This window comes from Neomonachus schauinslandi, chromosome 1, assembly GCF_002201575.2.
Source record: "Neomonachus schauinslandi chromosome 1, ASM220157v2, whole genome shotgun sequence".
Lineage (NCBI taxonomy): Eukaryota > Metazoa > Chordata > Mammalia > Carnivora > Phocidae > Neomonachus > Neomonachus schauinslandi.
Window position 1 is genome coordinate 203,706,292 of NC_058403.1, and position 23,320 is coordinate 203,729,611.

General features: G+C 54.5%; 1 protein-coding gene across 4 annotated transcripts in view; it reads left to right on the forward strand.

Moving 5' to 3' along the window:
- Positions 1–23,320, forward strand: part of NOTCH3 (notch receptor 3) — a 51,997-nt gene that overhangs the window by 13,966 nt on the left and 14,711 nt on the right. For 3 of the 4 annotated variants that reach the window (XM_021683301.1, XM_021683302.1, XM_021683303.1), the window contains 16 exons: positions 382–583; positions 722–875; positions 1,295–1,479; positions 2,052–2,184; positions 2,271–2,528; positions 2,611–2,729; positions 3,097–3,662; positions 4,442–4,774; positions 6,320–6,474; positions 6,577–6,799; positions 7,821–7,905; positions 10,092–10,254; positions 11,346–11,650; positions 11,909–12,056; positions 15,930–16,027; positions 16,858–18,945. In XM_021683301.1, the coding sequence (XP_021538976.1) occupies positions 382–583; positions 722–875; positions 1,295–1,479; positions 2,052–2,184; positions 2,271–2,528; positions 2,611–2,729; positions 3,097–3,662; positions 4,442–4,774; positions 6,320–6,474; positions 6,577–6,799; positions 7,821–7,905; positions 10,092–10,254; positions 11,346–11,650; positions 11,909–12,056; positions 15,930–16,027; positions 16,858–17,910 (4,180 nt within the window). In that variant the 3' untranslated portion in view covers positions 17,911–18,945. Of the gene's footprint in view, positions 1–381; positions 584–721; positions 876–1,294; positions 1,480–2,051; positions 2,185–2,270; positions 2,529–2,610; positions 2,730–3,096; positions 3,663–4,441; positions 4,775–6,319; positions 6,475–6,576; positions 6,800–7,820; positions 7,906–10,091; positions 10,255–11,345; positions 11,651–11,908; positions 12,057–15,929; positions 16,028–16,857; positions 18,946–23,320 lie in introns of those variants that run through there. The other variant, XM_021683304.1, reaches the window with a different exon arrangement.

Genomic DNA, 23,320 nt, shown 5'->3' on the forward strand with positions numbered 1-23,320 from the left:
CATCGGATGGGGTGTGGAACATGAGAAGGGGTGGGGACAGGAAGGGGGTTCTCGGCGTGGCACCCACCTCACAGCTCTGATTCCTGATGGAGCAGTGTCCGGGAAGGGTCAGGGCATCTGTTTGGAGGTCACCTTAGAGATACTGGTCCCTAAGGGAGTGAGGCCAGGCCAGGGCAGGGCCTCCACGTGTCTCCCACCTTAGGTCTGAAGTACTTGGTAAAGTGGGGCTAAGGGAGAGGAAAGGGCAGGACCTCTGCTGGGGCTGCGGCTTCTTGTGGCAGGTAGGGGTCAGAGAAGAGTGCCCTCTCCACGCGGGGAGGGGCCAGGAAGGCGGGGCCTGCATGGGGGCAGAGCCTGACCCCTCCCTCCCTTCCCCTCCAGCTCCTGCTTCCATGGCGGGACCTGCGTGGACGGCGTGAGCTCGTTCAGCTGCCAGTGCCGCCCCAGCTACACTGGCGCACACTGCCAGCACGAGGCCGACCCCTGCCTCTCTCGGCCCTGTCTGCACGGGGGCGTCTGCACTGCTGCCCACCCTGGCTTCCGCTGCACCTGCCCGGAGGGCTTCACTGGCACGCAGTGCCAGGTGGGCGGGGTCACCGGGGGCCCCGAGGAGGAATTTGGAGGGCTGTTCTGGGATAGGGGCCTGCCCGAGACCCTGGAGAAGCTGGGGTGCGGCTCCTCGGGGGTCCTCGAGTGCTGACGCTGACAACTTGCCCTCCAGACGCTGGTAGACTGGTGCAGCCGCGCGCCCTGTCAGAACGGGGGTCGCTGCGCCCCGACCGGGGCCACCTTCTACTGCCTTTGCCCTCCGGGGTGGAGCGGCCGCCTCTGTGACATCCGGAGTGTGCCCTGCAGGGAGGCCGCAGCCCAGCTCGGTGAGGGGGAGCACAGAGGCGGGGTGTGGGGCTCCGGAGGGGGTGTGTGCACACCTTGCTAATGTGAATACAGTAAGGTATGGCAGAGCGTACGGGCGGGATGGGGTGTGTGGCTGAGTGTTGGTGGATGTGTAACGTGGCACAGCTGGTCAGGGCCAGGATGGTGTATGCCTCGGTCACCACGAGGTAGCGGGATGATGTCGGTGATGCCATATGTGACCGAGCTAGTGCGCGCAGCGGAGGTGTGGGTATGTGTCGGTGACTGAGCCAGTGCCAGTTTGGGGGGTGGCTGTATGACAACCCGATGGGGTGTGCGTGAGACCCTGGTGACTGATGGCCGCAGGGATGTTCGGTGATGCTGGGAGCGATGCAGGCAGGGAGGGGCAAACCTGTGCCTGATCCGGCTCTCCTCTGCGCAGGGGTACGGCTGGAAGAGCTGTGTCAGACAGGTGGGCGGTGTGTGGATAAGGACAATTCCCACTACTGCGTGTGCCCAGAAGGCCGCACGGGCAGCCACTGTGAGCAGGAGGTGGACCCCTGCTTGGCCCAGCCCTGCCAACATGGGGGCACCTGCCGAGGCTACGTGGGGGGTTATGTGTGTGAGGTAAGGGACACCCAGAGTCGGGGAGAGGGGAGCTCGTCATGCTGGGTGTGTCTGCACACACATTGCCGTGTGTCTGTGACCTGGTGTGGGTGTGTCTCTCTAGGCATGTCTGGGTTTTTGCTTTTGTGTCTCTGGGTATAATCTTGTGGGTGTATTTCTTGGTTGATCTGAGGGACTTTCTGTGTGTCTGGGTGTGCCTCTGTCTTTGGTTGTTTCCTGGATGTATCTATCCCTCTGTGCGCCCCGTCTTTGGGGTATGAATGCACGTGCTGGTGTCCGAGTGCATCTCTGATTGTATGTGCATGGGGAACATCTGGGCCTCTGGATGGTTCTCCTGTGCATTTGTATGTGTGTGTCCCTTTGCACTGGCTGTGTCTCCAGCCCTCTGTGTCTGGGTGTCCTCTGTGAGTGGGTGTGTTTCCTTGTACTTGTGTGTGTGTGTTTCTGCACACAGGGCAGTCCTCTGTGTGTTGGATGAGACTGTATGTCCTTTTGTCCTGTGATCTCTGTGTCTTCATGGGGAGTATCGGTATCCCTCTGGGCTTAGAGGTCCCTGTCTCACATCACTGCAGTGTCCAGCTGGCTACACGGGGGACAACTGTGAGGATGATGTAGACGAGTGTGCCTCCCAGCCCTGCCAGCACGGTGGCTTCTGCATTGACCTTGTGGCCCGCTATCTCTGCTCCTGCCCCCCAGGAACACTGGGTATGCCAGGGCCAGGGTTGGGGCACAGGGTGGAAGGCTGGGTCTCCATCCCCTCCTGACTGCTCCCCCATCCTCCCTTCCCCAAGGCGTGCTCTGTGAGATTAATGAGGACGACTGTGGCCCAGGCCCACCCCTGGACCAGGGCCCCCGGTGCCTGCACAATGGTACCTGTGTGGACCTGGTGGGTGGCTTCCGCTGCACCTGCCCCCCCGGGTACACTGGCTTGCGCTGTGAGGCGGACATCAATGAGTGTCACCCGGGTGCCTGCCATGATGCACACACTCGGGATTGTCTGCAGGACCTAGGTGGGGGCTTCCGCTGCATTTGCCGAGCAGGCTTCACAGGTAAGCATGGGAGAGGCGGCTGCCCTGGGACCCTGCCTGTGTGCCTACGCTGTGGCTGATCCGCTAGCTCCTGCTCGTCTAGGTCCCCGCTGTCAGACTGTCCTGTCTCCCTGCGAGTCCCAGCCGTGCCAGCACGGAGGCCAGTGCCGTCCCAGCCCAGGCCCTGGGGGTGTACCGACATTTACCTGTCACTGCATTCCGGTAGGTCACATCGGTGTCTCTGGGGGAGGAGTGCGAGCATGGCCTCGCTGGAGGGCGTGGCTTTAGGGGAGAAGAGGTGGAAGGGAAGGGGGTTCCTGAGAAATACTGAAAATACCTGGAGAGAGAGAGAGTGTGTGTGTCTTTGGGGGCAGGGAGGCACTGGGGTTTGGAGACCTGGCCTCCTGGGGAAGGCGGGGCTTTTCTGCAAGGTGGGGCCTCCAGTGGGCAAGGGAGAGGTTGGGCGGGACCGGGGAGATTGGAGGCTCAACCTTCTCAAGCCTTGACCCCCTATCCTCCCCTCTCTCTCTTCTCCTCCCTTCCAAATCCCTCCCTCCCCTCTCTTTCCCCAACCGGATCCCATCTCCAGCCGTTCTGGGGCCCGCGTTGCGAGCGGGTGGCGCGCTCCTGCCGGGAGCTGCAGTGTCCGGCGGGCGTCCCGTGCCAGCAGACGGTCCGTGGGCCGCGCTGCGCCTGTCCCCCCGGGCTGTCGGGGCCCGCCTGCCGGGGCGTGAGGGGGTCGCCGCCGGGGGCCGCCAACGCCAGCTGCTTGGCCTCCCCGTGCCTCCACGGTGGCTCCTGCCGCCCAGCGCCGCTCGCCCCCTTCTTCCGCTGCGCGTGCGCGCCGGGCTGGGCCGGAGCGCGCTGCGAGGCGCCCGCGGCGGCGCCGGAGGCCCCGGAGGAGCCTCTGTGCCCGAGCGCAGCCTGCGAGGCCAAGAGCGGGGACAAGCGCTGTGACCGCGAGTGCAACAGCCCGGGCTGCGGCTGGGACGGCGGCGACTGCTCGCTGAGCGTGGGCGACCCCTGGCGGCAGTGCGCGGCGCTGCAGTGCTGGCGCCTCTTCAACAACAGTCGCTGTGACCCCGCCTGCAGCTCGCCCGCCTGCCTCTATGACAACTTCGATTGCCGCGCGGGCGGCCGCGAGCGCGCCTGCAAGTGAGCCCCTCCGTCTGTCTGTCGTCCCTTTGACCGGTCCGTCTGACCGCTCGCCTCGGTCTGCGTCTTCTCCGTCCTGTGTCTTCTCCGTCCGTGTGCCACACCTGCCCATCCGTGGGCCCTGCCCCTCTATCCGCCCCTTCACTGGCCTGTTCCAAGTCCACCCTTAGACTGTCTGTTGGATGTCCACTCATTGGCCCCCTCGGTTTCTTCGTGTACCCTGTCTGCCTGGCTGAGTGCTGTTTGTCTGTCTCTGTGGCTCATCTGCCCACCCATGTGCCACTGTTGTCTGTCCCTCCGTCCACACACGACATGACCTTCTCAGTGAGCTCCTCCCTGGCCTCCCCCAGTACTTCCCCTGCTTTATTTTTCTCCTTAGCATTTAATTCCATGTAGCACCGTGTGTGTATGTGTGTGTTTATATTTAGCTTTGACTGATGTGTAATTGAAATGCTGTGTATTCAGCTGCTCATTCATCTCTCTTAATGTCTGTCTCTGCCCACTGGAATTCCTCCTCTTCCTGGGCAAGGATTTGTGTCTGAGCCATATCCTGGAGGCCTACAGCAGCATCCAACAGACAGCGGGCATCTGTCAATATTTATTTATGACTAGTTCCTGAAGGAACGGCCGGATTTGCAGAAGGCCTGACACCTGTCGGATGCCTTCTAGCTCTCTGTGCTCTCACCGTCTGTCCCCCTTGTGTCTCCGGAGTCTGGGTGCTCTCCCGTGTGTGTGCAGGGGTGTTAGATGACCCTGACCCCACTCCTCCCCTCCCTCAGCCCAGTGTACGAGAAGTACTGTGCGGACCACTTTGCCGATGGCCGCTGCGACCAGGGCTGCAACACGGAGGAGTGCGGCTGGGACGGGCTGGACTGTGCGGGTGAGGTGCCGGCCCTGCTGGCCCGCGGCGTGCTGGTGCTCACCGTGCTGCTGCCGCCCGAGGAGCTGCTGCGCTCCAGCGCCGACTTCCTGCAGCGGCTCAGCGGCATCCTGCGCACCTCGCTGCGCTTCCGCCTGGATGAACACGGCCAGGCCATGGTCTTCCCTTACCACCGGCCCGGTCCTGGCTCCGAATCCCGGAACCGGCGGGAGCTGGCCCCCGAGGTGATCGGGTGAGTGCTCCACCCTGGAGGAGCCGTGAGGTTCCTTGGGGTGCTGAGCTGGGAGGGGAGGGTCCCTGCTCATCAGGTCTTGTGTGTTTCACTTCCCTTAACATCTTGGGGAGCCTTCCTGGTGATGTGACCAGCACGTCCCACCTTCGGCACCTCTGTCATTTGGGGTTGGGTCATTCTTTGCTGTGGGGGGTTGTCTTGTGTGCTCCAGGATGCTCAGCAACAGCATGCTTGGCCTCCACCCACTACATGCGGGTAGCAGCCCCCTCCACGCCCCCCCCACCAAGATGTGACAACCAGAAGTGCCTCTGGGTACCGGCAAGGGTCCTCTGGGGAGCAGAGTGGTTAAGGGCATGTGTAGTTTTTGCTTTTTTTTTTTTTTTAGAAATGGAAAACAGAATTGTCCTGGGGGGGGCGGGGGGGGGGGGCGGGGGGGGGGGGGGGGCCGGGCAGGGCGGGGGGGGGGGGGCGGGGCCTGACAGAGGAGGGCTGGATTCTAGAGATGGAGGACAGGGGCTCTGACAGGGACAGCTGGAAGGGAGGAGTGGATGGAGTTGGGTGACTGACCTACCAGTCCCTGGATGTTCCCTGGGTGTGGGGATAGGGTATCTGGGGGCGGTGGGGCCGGGGGGGGGGGGGGGGCGTGTCTCATCAAGATAAGGACACAGGATGTTAAACAGGGGTCACATTCAGGCTTGCAGAATCTGAGGAGTCTGGGGGTATCGTGGAGCCTCCCTCCCCAGGAGACGGCCAGAGGCTGAAGACATGGACAAGAAAGATAAAAGGGTGTTGAAGCCCTGGGAGGGACTCAGAGAAGTGGAGACAGAAGAATGATCTGGGGACATTGAGACCTAAGGATTGGTTGAGGGAAATCAGCTCAAAAAAGAGGAGAAGGAGTAGCCAGAGAGATAGGAGGAGAACTGGGCCATGCGGCACTAGGGATCTCAAGGCAAGAGGGAGTTTGGAGAGTCTGAGATGGGGATTCAGATGTATGTGCCGCATGGAAGGGGTGCTCTCAGGAGAGAGGGGATGAGGGACGCAGGATGGGGCAGGAAGGGGTCTCAGTCTGGCCTCATTGTGATCCCTCAGGGAGCTCTAGAGTGTGAATAGCACCCCAGAGTCAGTCCCCCCTTGAGACAGAAGGGCCACTTTGTATACCCTGTACCCGCCAGTCATGGGCTGAGGGCTGCCCTAAGGGGTGTCACCTCCCAAGTGAAGAGGTTCCCACTTTGCTGAGGTCAGTTTTCTGGAGAAGAGGCAGCTGTCAGCTGTTAGAAGCTGCAGACCTGGGTGTGCGCCAACGGCATCCACTAGAGGTGCTGACATGAAAACAATGCCCACTGGATTCATGGCCAAGGGGACACTGGTGGCCACAGCAAGACTGGTTTCGGGGTGTGGTGGATTGGATGCCAGACTGGGGGCAGGTGGGCTCTGGCAACATGGTGAGAGGAGAGGACTCCTCTGAGCCCCTGGGATGGGGCTCTGTGCCTGGCTTACAGCAGGTGCCCCATGGAACCTGCCTGTCCTTCCCTCGTGTCCCTGCAGCTCTGTGGTGATGCTGGAGATTGACAACCGGCTGTGCCTGCAGTCGCCCGAGAATGACCACTGCTTCCCCGATGCGCAGAGCGCAGCCGACTACCTGGGAGCGCTGTCGGCCGTGGAGCGCCTTGACTTTCCGTACCCGCTGCGCGCAGTGCGGGGTGAGGCCCGGCCCAGTGGGTGGCGGGGGTGGAGCCGGGGCTCCGTGGGGGGCGGGCCCTGGCCTGTGGTTGAAGCCCCGACCCCCTGCTTCCCGCCCACAGGGGAGCCTCTGGAGCTGCCAGAGCCAAGCGTGCCGTTGCTTCCCCTGCTGGCCGCCAGCGCCGTCTTCCTGCTGGTCATCCTCGTCCTGGGTGTCATGGTGGCCCGGCGCAAGCGCGAGCACAGCACCCTCTGGTTCCCCGAGGGCTTCGCGCTCCACAAGGATGTGGCTGCCGGCCACAAGGGCCGGCGGGAGCCCGTGGGCCAAGACGCGCTGGGCATGAAGTAAGGACCCTGCCCACTCCTGTGTGTGTGGGGCGGTTCTCGGGAGCCCTTGAGCCCACTTTGACCTGATTCTGACCTCTCATCCCAAGCAGACCCTAACTTCAGACTCCGGCCCAGACCCCTGTGCTCATCCCCTTGACCACTGACTGACTCCATGATCCCTGGGGATCACCCCGACTCATGACCTCCCTCACCCCATTTCCTGTATCTCAGTTCCCTTGACTCAAATCCTACTCTGACCCCACCGTGACCCTGCCCTGATCCTGGCCTCTCTGACTTCACCCTAATACTCAAATTTGTTCCCACATGACTGCTGGCCTCATGATCCCTGTTTGCACCTCAACGCCTCACTGACCCCTGACCCTATCCTCTGTGACCCCCCCCCCCGTACCACCTCTAACTCTAACTCACTCTGACCTTTGACCCCATTCTGACCCTCTTTCCACCCCCAACTCAGTGTTCATTCTCCATGATCCTCAATCCTGGCCTTGGCCCTGGGCCTTGCCTCCAACTCCCTGATGTGTCCCTCAAGACCCACAACCCTACCCTACCTAACCCCTGAATTTACCCCTCTCCTGTGACCCCATGACCTCCTTACTCCTCAATACAGCCTCCTTGATCCTGGCTGCATCTCTCACCTGTGGTGAGGACAAATGCATCCTCATGTCATTTTCTATAATCCCTGCTACATGCCTGTCACCCTCACCTATCCCATAGCCCACTGTTCTGACCCCTGACCCCACTCCTGTCCCTTCCCCAATTCTACCTTAAGACCCTGGCTGCCACCCATCATAACCTCTGACTACCCCCCACTGTGACCTTGACTTCATCCTGCATCCCCTCTTTGGACCCTGTATCTTGACCCTGTCTCCTGTGCCTACTGACCCAGGACCCCAGAACCCAACCCCAGACCCAGACCTGGCCTCTGGGAGCTCTTCTCTGACCCCACCCCAAATCCTCCTATCAGGTTGCACATCTCCATTTTCTCTTTTCCCCTGCCCCCTTCCCATTGTCCCCACAGGAACATGGCCAAGAGCGAGAGTCTGATGGGGGAGGTGGCCACAGACTGGATGGACACGGAGTGCCCAGAGGCTAAGCGACTGAAGGTTGTGCCCCTTTCTCTGACCCCTGCCCTCAGGGTCCTGGGTGGAGGCCCCAATTGCCAGGGGGAGAGTCAGGAGAAATCTCTGCTCTCCTCGGCTCTGGGGAACAGTCATGGCATCCGCCCCATCCTGCCCCTCTCTAACCAGGCCCCTGCTCCCAGGCCAGGGTGGGGGTCTTCCTTGAGGGGAGCCCCTGGCCCAGACAGCGACTCTGCTTTCTCTCTGCTGGGTCCAACTTTGTCCAGTGTGCCTGGGCTGAAAGTGCTCCTAGCTGGTTTTAAACACCATGTCCTCTGCTGGGGCCACACCCATGGGCTCTGTCTTAGTCAGCTTGGGCTGCCATTATGAAATACCACAGACTGTGGGGCTTAAACAACAGATCCCTATTTTCTCACAGTTCTGCGGGCTGGAAGTCCAAGATCAGGGTGCTGGCAGGGTTGGTTCTTGGTTAGGGCTCTCTTCTGGCCTTGCAGACAGCTGCCTTCTCCATGTGTTCTCACACGGCATTCCTCCGTGTGCCTGGAGGGGGAGAGCCCTGGTGTTTCTGCCTTTTCTTACAAGGATGTCAGTCCTATTGCATTAGGGCCCCACCCTTATGCCCTTGTTTCAGCTTAATTACCTCCTTAAAGTCCTACGTCCAAATATAATCATGTTGGAGGTTAGGGCTTCAACATATGACTTTTGGGGAAGCACTGTTCTGTCTGTAACAGGTTCCTGCTAGCATTTCTTTCTACTTGCTGAATGTCTTGAATAAACACACGAGCATCTTATTTCATCTTTATGAGGACCCTATAAAGCAGCTATTAATATACACCTCAGTTCTCAGCTGCCTCTCCCTGCCTAGAGGCAGTTCTCAGCCTGCCTCTCCCCTTTATTTATGAGAGAGAGAGAGGGAGAGAGAGAGCGCCAGTGAGCGAGAGTGCACGCACAAGCAGGGGAGGGGCAGAGGAGAGAATCCAAGCAGACTGTGCTGAGCTTGGAGCCCGATCTGAGGCTCAATCTCACCACCCTGAGATCGTGACCTGAGCCAAAACCAAGAGTCTGATGCTTAACTGACTGAGCCACTGGGGCACCCCCTGCCTAGATTTTAATGTTTGTGAAATGGAGACATCTATTACAGTTGACACCTGAAGAAATCTGTTCACCTCAGGCTTTTCTTTTTCTTTCTCATCCCAAAGTGGGTATTAAGTAGATAGTGCAATATGTTTTTGATGGCATTTTTGGATTGTAGAATGACAGCATTATCCTGATTTTGCTAATGAGAAGCTCAGAGCTCTAGTGTGATTTGCCAGCTGATGGACAGCTAACCAGAAAGGGTGAGGGAGGATGGGACAGCTGTCCATCACCTGGCTCTCCCCTTCCATGAAATTAAACTCTCTAGCTGGGTCCTTAAACTCAGGTCTGGCTTGATCAGGCTGTGTTTGGTGCCTGAAGGCTCTTAAATGTCCTGGCAGGCTAGTTAAGAATACTCTGTCCTGTTTTCATAACATCATTATGCCTTTTGGACCCTGAGCCTGAAATTTATCAAGCCCCCGCCAGGGGCCCAGGTGCTCTGCTTGTGAAGGTAAATCGATACGTTTGTGTATGACTGTTCTGACCTGATACCTCATGTTCATGTTCCTGGTACTGGGTAGGAGCCCCACAAGGTATCCAGAGCTTCTCCCTGCTTCTCTCTTTCCCTCCCACCCAATCACCCTTTTCTCAGATTAAAATTGATCCATAAAGGATCACCCCTCCACCCCCACATTTCTTTTACCAGTGTGATTTATAGTTTCCAGAATACAAGTTTTGCATTTCTTCTGTTAAATTTAATTCTAAGTATTTTGTTCTCCTTCATACAGTTGTCATGGGATTGTTCTCTTCACTTTCAGTGTGTTATGTCTAGTGGATAGACAGGTGTGTGCTGACAGGTGCTATGCTCTGTGTCTCTTCCTTGATCACCTCCTTGGGTTCCTAGCCCTCCCCACTTCCAACCCAGAGTAGAATCCCAGTTCTTCCTTTTACGAGTTTTGTGACCTCCAGTATGTCAATTTCCTGTTTCCGTATGTATAAGAGAAGCAGGATATTCAGGGTTTCTTGGGGCTGTGAATGCGCACCTCCATGAGAGGAACCTGTGAGGGCGCCCAGACTGTTCCTCTGACTGTCTCTCTCCCAACTCTTTGTGAGAGCCCTGGTCCTTGTGCCTCCAGGTAGAGGAGCCCTGTGTGGGGGCTGAGGATGCCGTGGATTGCCGCCAGTGGACCCAACACCACCTGGTTGCCGCAGACATCCGTGTGGCACCAGCCATGGCGCTGACACCCCCGCAGGGCGATGTGGATGCTGATGGCATGGATGTCAATGTGCGAGGCCCAGGTCAGCCATGGGGCCTCCCCGCCAAGGATGCCCCTTCCCCATCCTACTTCTGAAAAGTTGCATCAGGGTCTGGGTTCTGGGGAGAGTAGGGTGTGTCCAGCATCCGTCTGTGGGGGTGTGTGTTAATCAGGACTCTGGGTTGTGATGATAGCCCAACTCAAACTAGTTTACTGGCTCGGGTAACTGGAAGCATCATGGATATTTGGGTCCAGGACTCACGGCCTCGTGGCTCCAGCCCGGGGAGGCTTTCTCCTGGGGGCACGGTAGCCACAGGCCAGACCAGCTGGGGCACCAGCAGACGTCCCAGATGACTTCTGATTGGATGGGCTGCAGTCACATGCCCATCCCTCAACTAATCAGTGCGCCCTGGGGGCTGGAATATGCAGATTGACTGCAGGGGGCGGGGCTAAGACCTCTCCTCGAGCCAAGGACTGGGTTTAGCGCTACCCAGGGCTTGAAGATGGGGAATGGGGTGCACAGGGCTCCCTAAGGGAAACAGGCGCAAATGCTCATGCGGAGGGTAGCAGATCACATTATTTGGATCCTCTTTGCCACATTTCAAGGTAGTCCTCCCCCAGCTCATTTTGCTTTTGTTCCAAATGGCCTGCATCTATGGCTCTCTTTTGAAATTCCTCAGGCTACCAGGGTCTGAGGTGCCTGGGATTTTATGTCCCTGGGGTGGCTCTTAACCAGTGGGTGGGGGCGTGTGAAAGGCACAGCTCCTTTGCCTGGAGCCGGATTACAGCTTGAGGTACAGTTCGGCCTCCAGAGTCCCCCTTCAGGATCAGGCTGAAGTAACCGCCTGGGAATTTGCCTGAGGCTGAATGCTTGCTCCTCCCTCCCTCCCTCCTGGATCCTCTACTGTGACAAATCACGGAAGGGCTGCCTGTGAATCCTCATCCTGGGTTGGTTTCTGGGGTACCTGACACAGGTGTGTGTATGTGTGTTTGTGTGTGTGTGTGCGCACGTGCACGCCCTTCCCTCTTGTGTTCCCATGTGTCCCACTTCCTCCTAATGCAGTGCCCTCAGTAGTAGTCCCTGGAAAGGCCCCTGTGCCCACCTCCCTTGTGACATACTCCTGGTCCCCGCAGATGGCTTCACTCCACTGATGCTGGCCTCCTTCTGTGGGGGGGCCCTGGAGCCAATGCCCACTGAGGAGGATGAGGCAGAAGACACATCAGCCAGCATCATCTCAGACTTGATCTGCCAGGGAGCCCAGCTTGGGGCACGGACTGACCGCACAGGCGAGACAGCCCTGCACCTGGCTGCCCGCTACGCCCGGGCTGATGCAGCCAAGCGGTTGCTGGATGCTGGGGCAGACACCAATGCCCAGGACCACTCAGGGCGCACTCCTTTGCACACTGCAGTCACCGCGGATGCCCAGGGCGTGTTCCAGGTGAAATGCACCTGCCCCTTTGGACTTTGGAGCTTGCACAGGCATCAGGCAGACCTGGGTTTGAGCCCTGGTCCTGCAAAATAGAGCTTTGTTTTTCTCATTTGTTAAGTGGTGATATACGGTGGCTGGCAGGTAGCTGCTTCCTGAACTTCATGGAGTCTAGGGGATGGGGGGGTTGGGGAACTCAGAGGACTTTCAGATGCTCCTGGTCCCTCTGTTTCTGCCATGACCCTCCCTTCTGCATGCTTTCTCTTCTAGATTCTCATCCGGAACCGCTCCACAGACCTGGATGCCCGCATGGCGGATGGCTCTACGGCACTAATCCTGGCCGCCCGCCTGGCGGTGGAGGGCATGGTGGAAGAGCTCATTGCCAGCCATGCTGATGTCAATGCTGTGGATGAGCTTGGTAAGCTGTGGGGAGTAGCAGTGGGTGGAGGCTGAGAGGGTATCACCTGGGCCCCGACTGTTTTGTATGGTATGTGAATTATGTGAATTATCTTGAGACCCGATCACTGAAACTCATGCACATATAATAGGGCTTCGACACGGACTTAAACTCACATGCTTTTTTTTTTCTTTTTTTATGGCATCCCCTAGCCCATATGACACCTCAGTGACTTAGAAAAAGGTCGCCTTCCCCAAGACACTTCATTTCCATCTGCTTTGTCAGAAGAACTTACTCTGCTGCCCTCTGCTGGACAGCTGGCATACTACGTTTGCACATTGGCCAAATCCCCACGTGATGTAACTACCTCTGTGGAGGCGGCTTGCCGGCCCAGGTCCCCGCTGGCGCAGATTCATAACCTGCCCTCATGACCACAGCACCTCACATAGCTGCAGACACACCCAGATGCTCATAAACATCCTTTGAAGCAGGTGTTCTCAACCTCTACACCATTTACACTTTGGGTTGGATGATTCTCTGCGCGGAGGGCTGTCCTTGCAATGTAGGATATTAAGCCGGCATCCCTGGCCTTGACCCGCTAGATGCTAGCAGCACCCCACTCCCTAGTTGTGACAACCCAAAATGTCTTCAGACATTGGCAAATGCCCCTGGGTGGGGGGATCACCCCGGTTGAGAACTGTGGCTCTGGAGGACCGCTGTCCAATAGAACTTCCTGTGAAGATGGAAATATTCTTGGTCTCTGCTGTCCAGTGTGGTGGTTTTGGAGCCCTTGAAATGTGGCTAGGGTCAATGAAGAGCCAAATGTCTTATTTCATTTAGTTTTTTTTTTTTTTTAAGATTTTATTTATTTATTTGAGAGAGAGAGAGAGAGTGTTGGGGGTAGGGGCAGAGGCAGAGGGAGAAGCAGACTCCTCGCTGAGCAGGGAACCCGACACGGGGGCTCGATCCCAGGACCCCAGGATCATGACCTGAACCGAAGGCAGACGCTTAACCGCCTGAGCCACCCAGGCGCCCTTATTTAATTTTTTAACCGTTCTTTTGCCTGCCTTTTTTTTTAAGGCTTTATTTAGATACAATCCACATACCATACAATTCAGCCATTGAAAGTATAACATCCAGTGGCTTTTAGTATAATCACATAGTTGTGCTACTATCCTCATAATACATTTTATAACATTTTCATCACCTGGAAAACAAGCTCTCACCGTTAGCCCACCCCCTCCAATCTTGTCTTCCTAGCCCTTGGCAACCACTAACGAACGTACTTTCTCTCTCGATGGATTTGCCTACTTTGAATATTTCCTCTAAGTGGAATCAAATAATATGTGGTCTTTTTTGACTGGCTTCTTTCGCTCAGCATATTGTTTTTAAGGTTTACAAAGTGCGGTAGCAGGGACCAGTACTTTTAATTTGTAATTTTTTAATGATCAAATAATATTCCGTTGTATGGATATACATTTTGTTTATCAGTTTATCCGTTGATGGACACTAGGGGAGTTTCTACTTTTTGGATATTGCTGCTATGAACATTTGTGTACAAGTTTTGGTGTAGACGTGTGGTTTTCATTTCTCTTGGGTAAACATCCAGGAGCAGAATTGCTGGGTCTGGGTTGTATCATATGGTCATGTGATCACTCTGTGTTGAACCTTGTGAGGAGTGGCCCGACTGTTTTCCATAACTCCTGCCCCTGTTTGATGTCCCTGCCAGCACTGTATGAGGGTTCCAGTTGTTCCAGTTTCTTCACATCCTCCCAAACAGATGTTATTGTCTGTCGTTTGTGCTAGCCTTCCTAGTGGGTGTGAATTGGTATCTCATTGTGGTTTTGATTTTTATTTCCCTGATGGCTAGTGATATTTTTTTTTTTAAAGGTTTTTTTTTTTTTTTTTTTTTTAGAGATTTTATTTATTTATTTGAGAGAGAGAGAATGAGAGACAGAGAGCATGAGAGGGAGGAGGGTCAGAGGGAGAAGCAGACTCCCTGCCGAGCAGGGAGCCCAATGCGGGACTTGATCCTGGGACTCCAGGATCATGACCTGAGCCGAAGGCAGTCGCTTAACCAACTGAGCCACCCAGGCGCCCCATGGCTAGTGATATTGAGTGTGTTTCCCTGTGCTTATTGGCCATTTGTAGATCTTCTTTGGAGAAATGTCTATTCTGATCCTTTGCCCATTTTTAAATTGGGTTTTTGTCATTTTTTGGGTCTTTTTTATTTTATTTTATTTTTATTTATTTATTTATTTTTAAAGATTTTATTTATTTATTTATTTATTTATTTATTTTTTTTTTAAAGATTTTATTCATTCATTTGAGAGAGAGAGAATGAGAGACAGAGAGCACGAGAGGGAAGGGGATCAGAGGGAGAAGCAGACCCCCCGCCGAGCAGGGAGCCCGATGCGGGACTCGATCCCGGGACTCCAGGATCATGACCTGAGCCGAAGGCAGTCGCTCAACCAACTGAGCCACCCAGGCGCCCCTATTTATTTTTTTGATAGAGAGAGACACAGCGAGAGCAGGAACACAAGCAGGGGGAGTGGGAGAGGGAGAAGCAGGCTTCCCGCCGAGCAGGGAGCCCGATGTGGGACTCGATCCCAGGACCCTGGGATCATGACCCGAGCTGAAGGCAGACGCTCAACGACTGAGCCACCCAGGCGCCCTATTTTATTTAAAAAAAATTTTTAATTCCAGTATAGTTAACGTAGTGGGTTTTTGTCTTATTATTGAGTTATGAGTTCTTTATATGTTCTAGGTGTAAGTCTCTTATTAGGTACGTGGTTTATAACTATTTTTCCCATTTTGTAGGGTTTCTTTTCACTTAGAAGCACAAACATTTTAATTTTGGTGGTGTCCAATTTATCTATTTCTCTTGTTATTGCTGCTTGTTTTTTGTTATCATATCTGAGAATCCTTTGCCTAATTCAAGGTCATGAAGTTTTACTCCTATGTTTTCCTCTGAACGTTTTGTAGTTTGAGCTCTTACATTTAGGTCTTTGATTCATTTTGAGTTAGTTTTTGTATTTGGTGTGAGGTAGGGATCCAATTTCATTCTTTTGCATGTGGAGAGCCAGGTGTCCCAGACCATTTGTTGAGAAGGCTCTTCTATTCCCATTAAATGGTCTTGGCACCTATGCTGTTTAGTTGTAATTAATTTAAATCTAAGGAGCAGTATATGCCTGGTGGCTACTGCACTGGACAAGCACAGCTCTAGCTACAACCAGCACCCCCATAGTACTCCCCTGTGTATGGACAGTCACACACTGTAGGTCCCTTGGAGAGAGTCACTCCACATACATGGACACAAACACATGTTCAGACACTCTGTGGCAGGTCTTCTCCCCCGCCCCCCCCTCGGCTATATTCTAGATACTTCCTTTTCCTCTGCCATGGGATCCTAGCAAATGAACCCAGTTCTTTTTTTTTTTTTTTTTTAAAGATTTTATTTATTTATTTGAGAGAGAGAGAACGAGAGACAGAGAGCATGAGAGGGAGGAGGGTCAGAGGGAGAAGCAGACTCCCTGCTGAGCAGGGAGCCCGATGCGGGACTCGATCCCAGGACCCTGGGATCATGACCTGAGCCGAAGGTAGACGCTTAACCGTCTGAGCCACCCAGGTGCCCTCTTTTTTTTTTTTTAATTTATTCTTTTTAAAGATTTTATTTATTTATTTGAGAGAGAGAGAATGAGAGACAGAGAGCATGAGAGGGAGGAGGGTCAGAGGGAGAAGCAGACTCCCTGCTAAGCAGGGAGCCCGATGCGGGACTCGATCCCGGGACTGCAGGATCACGACCCAAGCCGAAGGCAGTCACCCAACCAACTGAGCCACCCAGGCGCCCAAATGAACCCAGTTCTAACTCTGACCTCTCCCCCCGCCCCCCAGGGAAATCAGCCTTACACTGGGCAGCAGCCGTCAACAATGTGGAGGCCACCTTGGCCCTGCTCAAAAATGGAGCCAACAAGGACATGCAGGATAGCAAGGTGAGCCCTAGCCCTTGACTCACCAGTCAGTTAGCCCTGGCACAACCCCCGAAATGTGGCAAAGAGCAGGGTGGGGTAGGTTAGTGGGGGCATTCATCCTGCCTGCAGCCAGGTTTCGGGGATAGGATTTGGACCTACCAGCCTCCAACAGTGGATCAGAGGAGAAAGCATGTGGCAGTTGCTTTGTGACCTTGGGCAAATTGCTTAACATCTCTGAACTTTATTGTCCTCATCTGTGAAGTGGGGAAGCACCAGTACCCACCTCACTTTTGTCTCCTGAGGATTCAGTGAAATTTGTAAAATGCTTAGCAGATCCTCAGTAAAACATAACTGTTATGACCATTGTTTTAAAACCCTTGCAAGGTGGAATTACTCTCCTCATTTTATAAATGGGAAAAGTGAAGGTCAGAGGGGCACAGGGTAGATTCTGTCCTCATCTGACATTTTGATATTTTATTCATTATGGATTTTTTTTGCAATAATCTTAATTTAAAAAGTAATGCATTAAAATATCATTTATTTTGATGATTGGTTTTTGACACCCCTTAAATTTTGTGCCTAAAGCAAGTGTCTCACTTTCCTTACCCTAGTCCTGGCTCTGGGGCATGGTGCTTAGTAGGTCCTGGATGAAAGTGCTTTAAAAGAAAGAACTTGCCCAGTTTTCCCTTAGCAGAGCTGGGATTCCAACCAACCCTGTTGGGCTGAAGAGTGTGAATTCTTCGCTCTTAGTGTCCACCAGGGGCTAGTGTCCACCTGAGACCTTAGCCAGGGGTTAATCCTGGCTCTTGCAATGCTGACATCTCGGGGGTTCTGCACCCCACCCTGCTCAGGAGGAAACTCCACTGTTTCTGGCCGCCCGCGAGGGCAGCTATGAGGCTGCCAAGCTGCTGCTGGACCACTTTGCCAACCGTGAGATCACAGACCACCTGGACAGGCTGCCGCGGGATGTGGCCCAGGAGCGGCTACACCAGGACATTGTGCGTCTGCTGGACCAGCCCAGTGGGCCCCGCAGCCCTCACGGTCCTCATGGCCTGGGGCCCCTCCTCTGTCCACCCGGGGCCTTCCTCCCTGGCCTCAAGGTGGCACAGTCGGGGGGCAAGAAGAGCCGGAGGCCACCGGGGAAGACGGGTCTGGGGCCACAGGGCACCCGGGGGCGGGGCAAGAAGCTGACACTGGCCTGCCCGGGTCCCCTGGCCGAGAGCTCAGTCACGCTGTCGCCCGTGGACTCGCTGGACTCCCCGCGGCCCTTCGGTGGGCCCCCTGCGTCCCCTGGTGGCTTCTCCCTCGAGGGGCCCTATGCAGCAGCCACCGCCACGGCCGTGTCCCTGGCGCAGATTGGTGGCGCGGGCCGGGCGGGTTTAGGGCGCCAGCCCCCTGGGGGCTGCGTGCTCAGCTTGGGTTTGCTGAACCCCGTGGCCGTTCCCCTCGACTGGGCCCGGCTGCCTCCACCTGCCCCGCCAGGCCCCTCATTCCTGCTGCCGCTGGCACCGGGACCCCAGCTGCTGAACCCCGGGACCCCCGTGTCCCCCCAGGAGCGGCCCCCGCCATATCTGGCGGCCCCGGGACACGCCGAGGAGTACCCGGCAGCCGGCGCCCATGGCAGCCCCCCCAAGGCCCGCTTCCTGAGGGTTCCGAGCGAGCACCCTTACCTGACCCCATCCCCCGAGTCCCCCGAGCACTGGGCCAGCCCCTCACCTCCCTCCCTCTCGGACTGGTCAGACTCCACGCCCAGCCCAGCCACTGCCACCGGGCCTACGGCCACAGCCGCTGGGGTGCTGCCTGCCCAGCCGCTTCCCCTTTCTGTCCCAGGCCCCCTAGCTCAGGCCCAGACCCAGCTGGGGCCCCAACCGGAAGTCACCCCCAAGAGGCAGGTGTTGGCCTGAAGGCTCTTCAGTTCCTGGATTTTGGGGGGCTGAACAGATATCCCATCCTGACTCTCTCCCTTTCTTTTTAGACCTTTCCATTCTCTTCTCTCTCCCCCAGCCCTCCTGTATCCCTCCCACCCCCCTTGAAGCTGACTGAGATAGGTCACCAGCCTAGGCTTTTTCAGTCCTCCTTTATTTATAGGGGGTGCGGGCTGACCCCCGCCCTCTGAGCCTTGTGATGAGCCTGGGACCTCCTCCTGCACTCCCCTTCCCCATTCTTCCTTCCCTCCTTCCCTTCCTGCCTCCTCTGGTCTCTCTCCTTACACTCTGACACGAGTGGATTATTATTATTTTTTTTTTTACATTTTGTATAGAAACAAATTCATTTAAGCAAACTTATTATTATTATTATTTTTTACAAAATATATATATGGAGACACTCCCTGCCCCTGCAAACCCCCCAGTGCCCCCGTGGGGCTGAGTCTGTGGGCCCATTCGGCCAAGTTGGATTCTGTGTACCGAGTACACAGGCATGACCGGGATCCTGTGTACCGAGTACACAACCCTGGTGTGTACCAAGTAGGCACCCTTGGGCGCACCCTCCGGGGCAGGGGTCGGGTGAGACTTGGGAGCCTCTTTCCTATCCCACCTCCCTCACTTCACTGCATTCCAGATGGAACTTGTTCCATAGCTTTGCCGGGGGGAAGGGCCCTTCTGGCCCGGAGAGCCTGCCCCGGGTCCCCCAACCCTAGAGCCTGGGCCACTCCCTTGGTGAACTGGGTGGGGGAGGCTGGTGAGAACACGAGGACCAGGGGAGATGTGTGCGTTTCGCTTTGTTTCCCTGTAAATATGGGACTGCAGGAAGGGTAGGAGCCGCCTGGGTGGCACCCCCCTCCTCCTGGCACTCCCCTGGCCCAGCCCCGGGGCAGAATAGAAGTCTTTTTAGGCTATTTTTGTAATGTGGCTTCGGGTCACAATCCCCGTGTAGCTAAATTCCCGGGCCTTGCATTGTACAGCCCCCACTCCCCTCACCACCTAATAAAGGAATAGTTAACACTCCGTGTCACTGGTCTGCGTCTAGGTAAAGTGGGGGGTGGTACTGGTGGGCCTTCCGTATCTCCAGGGCCAGTGTGTGAGCTCCCGCCTTGGGGTGAACCTATTTGGCTTGTGAGCTTGCTCCGGCTTCCGCCTTTGGCAGATGACTCCACTGATTGGCTCAGAGGTGGTCACCTGACTCAAGGTGAGCCAATCAGAGTCCCTTGCCCCGGAAGTTCTTTAATGGAGATGCTAAGCAAGCCGTCAGTTGTTGGAACTTCTAAGGCCAAGGGCAGATGGAGAAATATGGGTGGCCAGTGTGGGGTGGTGAGTATAGATGAGCAAACAGAGAAGAGTGGGGCTGCAATGCAGGGAAAAGGTGAGATGAGCTCCAGAGAGTTGGAGGCAGTATCTCAGTTCCAGAGGGAGCGTCAATTCCGGTTAATTTAGCATGTATCCCATTGACATCAACAGGTACTTATTCATTGCCTCCTAAATGCCCGATGCTGGTTCTGCAGGGATCTCACCTCTACCTCATGCTCCCTTGGGTTCTGGAGACAATGCTGCACCGCGGAATATAGATTCTCCCTTACATATACCAGCGTGGGTGGGTTTCCGTGTCTTGCAATCATTTGTGCCTCCAAACGAGGTTGTGTTTACACCGGGACCCTCCAGGAAAGGAGGATGGGATAACGTTCATTGATTCCTCCTGTCATTTTGTCATTGGCCGGGTCCCTTTCCTGCCTCTCCACGCTGACCTCGGTTCTTGGTTCTTGAATTTGGCTGAGAAAGAATTCAGAGCTAAATTCTCAAGCAAGTTTGACAGCAGTTAAAGAGAAAGTATACTCTCGAGAAGGGAGAGCGGGCAGGTCCAGAGGTGGCAACTGTGCCAGGGGTCAGGGTTGTCTTGCTTTTATACTTGCATGGGTCATAGGTCATAGCTAGGGCGGTCTCCCTCTCTCTCTCTTTTTCTGGTTTCCGGAGTTTGGCTTTATTTTGCAGTATAAAATCATTTGGAGCCATTTTGAGACAGACATCCCTGAATTGGAGGTTCCGTCAAATCAATACTACATTACAGCTTGGTCGGTTGAGGAAGACACACTTGGGATACAAAAGAAGCCTCTCCATTTACCTGCTTTATAATAGGTTTCTTTCCCTTTTGCTCTCATCAATTTTATAAGGTTAAAACATGGCACACAGCTAGGGAAGTCTCTGCCGGGGGCTGCCTCCCATCATCTAAGGGACTCCTCCTACTTGTCGGGTGGGGGGACTCGGGCCCCGCCCCCCATGATCCTTGTGGAAACGTCCTGGCAGCTCTCCCCTGCAGAGGGTGTCAAAAACCACAAGGTAAATGTATTTTTTTTTTTTAAAGATTTATTTATTTGACAGAGAGAGAGCGAGAGAGGGAACACAAACAGGGGGAGTGGGAGAGGGAGAAGCAGGCGCCCCGCGGAGCAGGGAGCCTGATGCGGAACTCGATCGCAGGACCCTGGGATCATGACCTGAGCCGAAGGCAGACGCTTAACCGACTGAGCCACCCAGGCGCCCCAAGGTAAATGTATTACTAGGAAGCTAGAGGTTACTGGAGGGCAGCAGTTGTAGGGGAGAATGCATGCGTATTCCCTCCGCCCCCCACCAGGCTTTCTCTGCTGCTTGGAACTTGGTTTCGCCCTTTTGATCAGTTGGAAAGCATTTGTTCCCCGCCCACATCTAGCTGACTGCTTACTCTATCCATTTGGAGTGCTCTTGGTTGCAAGTGACACAAAAGCCAACTCAATTGGCTTAAACAGAAAAGGAATTTATTAGCTCATATAGCTAAAGAGGCCCAGCTTCAGGGGAGATTTGATCTAGTGGCTCCAATGAGGTGAACAAGGGCTGAATTTCTCTTTATCTCTACAGACTTTTCTCTGGGCCTCAGTTTCACCCTCAGGCTCCACATGAGACCCAACCTAACATCTCTTCCCACCCCACACAATTCTAACCCTCCTGTGTGTTAGCAAAATAAGTGCAAAGAACATAGACCCTGTTGCACTTTCCAGAGAATCAAGAAGCTTCTAGGTTTTTTTTTTTTTAAGATTTTATTTATTTATTTGAGAGAGAGAGAGAGAGAGAGCGAGAGAGCGAGAGCACAAGTGGGGGTGGGAGGGGCAGAGGGAGAAGCAATCTCCCTGCTGAGCAGGGAGCCCGACATGGGGCTCAATCCCAGGATCCCAGGATCATGGCCTGAGCTGAAGGCAGACGCTTAACCAACTGAGCCACCCAGGTGCCCTGAGAAGCTTTTAGTTTTGAGATTGATTTTGTTTTGGCCCCAATTGGATCATGTATCTGTCCTCTGACTTAGGGTTTCTCAACATTGACAGTATTGACATTTGGGGCCAGATCATTCTTTGCTATGGGTGCTGTCCTGTGCATTGTAAAACTTTAACAGCACCCCTGGCCTCCACCCACTAGATGCCAGCAGCACCCTCCTCTTCCATTGTGACAATGGAAAATGTCTCCGGACGTGGCCAATTGTCCCCTGGGAGTGGGGGGTATGGCTTTTGAGCACCACTGCACTAACCAGTTACTATGGCAATGGGATGTGGGATGTGCTGATTTCTTAAAGCAATCAGTCTCTGCTCTGAAACTGGAGTGGGGGGTGGTAAATTTAGGGACAATCAGGTTTGCAGAAGTAGGCATTCTGTTGAAGCAACTAATACATGTTTACTCTACCTCCCTCCCTTTGGCTAAATCTTTGGAGATTTGGAGATGAAAGACAATCTCTTTCATCGTTGTCTTAAGTGTAGTTTATGTATGTTCATCTATCCTCTGCTTGCTTGTTGGGCACCTACTGCATGCCAAATTCTGGACTAGTTGTTGGGAGTAGAATGGTGAATTATATGGCTCACTCTCTGCTCTTATGGAATTTCAGGCGAGTTAGGGGTTGTATAGTGGGCATGCCAATATGTCCCTTTGGATCTTACCATTCCAGATGTTGACTGAGTTTCAGGACCCCTAAAACTCTGTACCTGGGAGCTTTCTCTTGTGTGGGGCAGGAATTGCCCTCAAGAATGTGGGGTGGATGGGAGTTAATGGATAAATACTCCAGTTTCCTTGCTCCTCTGTGGGGGGCAATTCAGAGGTGTGTTCTATAGACTCAGAGGATGTCCACTGGGATTGAGCCCCATGGCCCATGGCAGCAACTAATTCTTCCTCACTGGGACTTTCTGGGATGTTCCTTTTTGGAATGTTCATACTGGATATTTCTGGAATAATTTTTCAAATAAATTCTTTGCACTTGAATCCTTGGCTCAAGAGAGGTCCATCTTAGCTGTGTGTATGAGTTGACTCAGGGGGAGAAACAAAAATATCTGTTGGGGTACAAGCAAGTTTGGGGATCCTTCTTCCTGAGTGCTACACAAAGGAGGAGAAAGTCATTCTCTTCACCCACTTTGCTTACTTTATCATGCAACCCTGACTTTATATAAACAGGGCATTGGAGATGCTTGTCCCACAAGGGGGAACCTACTTTCATGTCTGGTGGAGCCAACTTTTTGTAAGTACACGTGAGACTTCTCTGCTCTGGGGGCCCGCTGGAATGGTTAGGGGAGCGATATCAGGTGGGAGAACAGGAAGCCTGCTCACTGCCTCAATGGGCTGGTGAGATTCAAAGATTCATGTGCATGTGACTTTACTGGTACCCACCAAGTTCAGAGACATTTGGATTCATTATCCTAGTTGATTTCTTCTTCTTCTTTTTTTAAGGTTTACTTACTTATTTTAGGGAGAGAGAGAGAGAGCATGTCTGTGTATGGGGGTAGGGGCAGAGGGAGAGAGAGAGAATCTCAAGCAGACTCCTTGCTGGGCATGGAGCTTGATGAGAGACTTGATCCTATGACCCTGAGATCGTGACCCGAGCCAAAATTAAGAGTCGGACACTTAACCAACTAAGCCTCCCAGGCACCCCTGTCCTAATTGACTTCTTGACTGAAAAGACAGTGATAAAACAGCTGTGTGTCTGCTGTTTGCCCCTCCAGATCTATCCTCACCCTTCACTCTGTTCTCTGCTTGCGAGGATGATTCAAGTAGGTGGCATCATTGGGCTCCTTTATCCGCTGGCTTCTGCTTGGGTTTGGCCAATGAGATGGAAGATTAGAGAATAGAATGTATTTCTGGCTCCTCTCCTGCAGGGTGGCTGTGGTGCTCTCCATCTAGCTGCCCTCTGTGAGTCTGGGTATTTATTCCCTCTCCCTCTCCTTGGCCCTTCTGGCCTAGGGGTGGTGAAGTCTCTCTACCATTGCAAGTTCCAAGGTCCAGCAGCAGCCTTGCCTACATCCTGCTCGCTCGTTCTTTCTTTCTTTCTTTCTCTTCCTTCCTTCCTTCCTTCCTTCCTTCCTTCCTTCCTTCCTTCCTT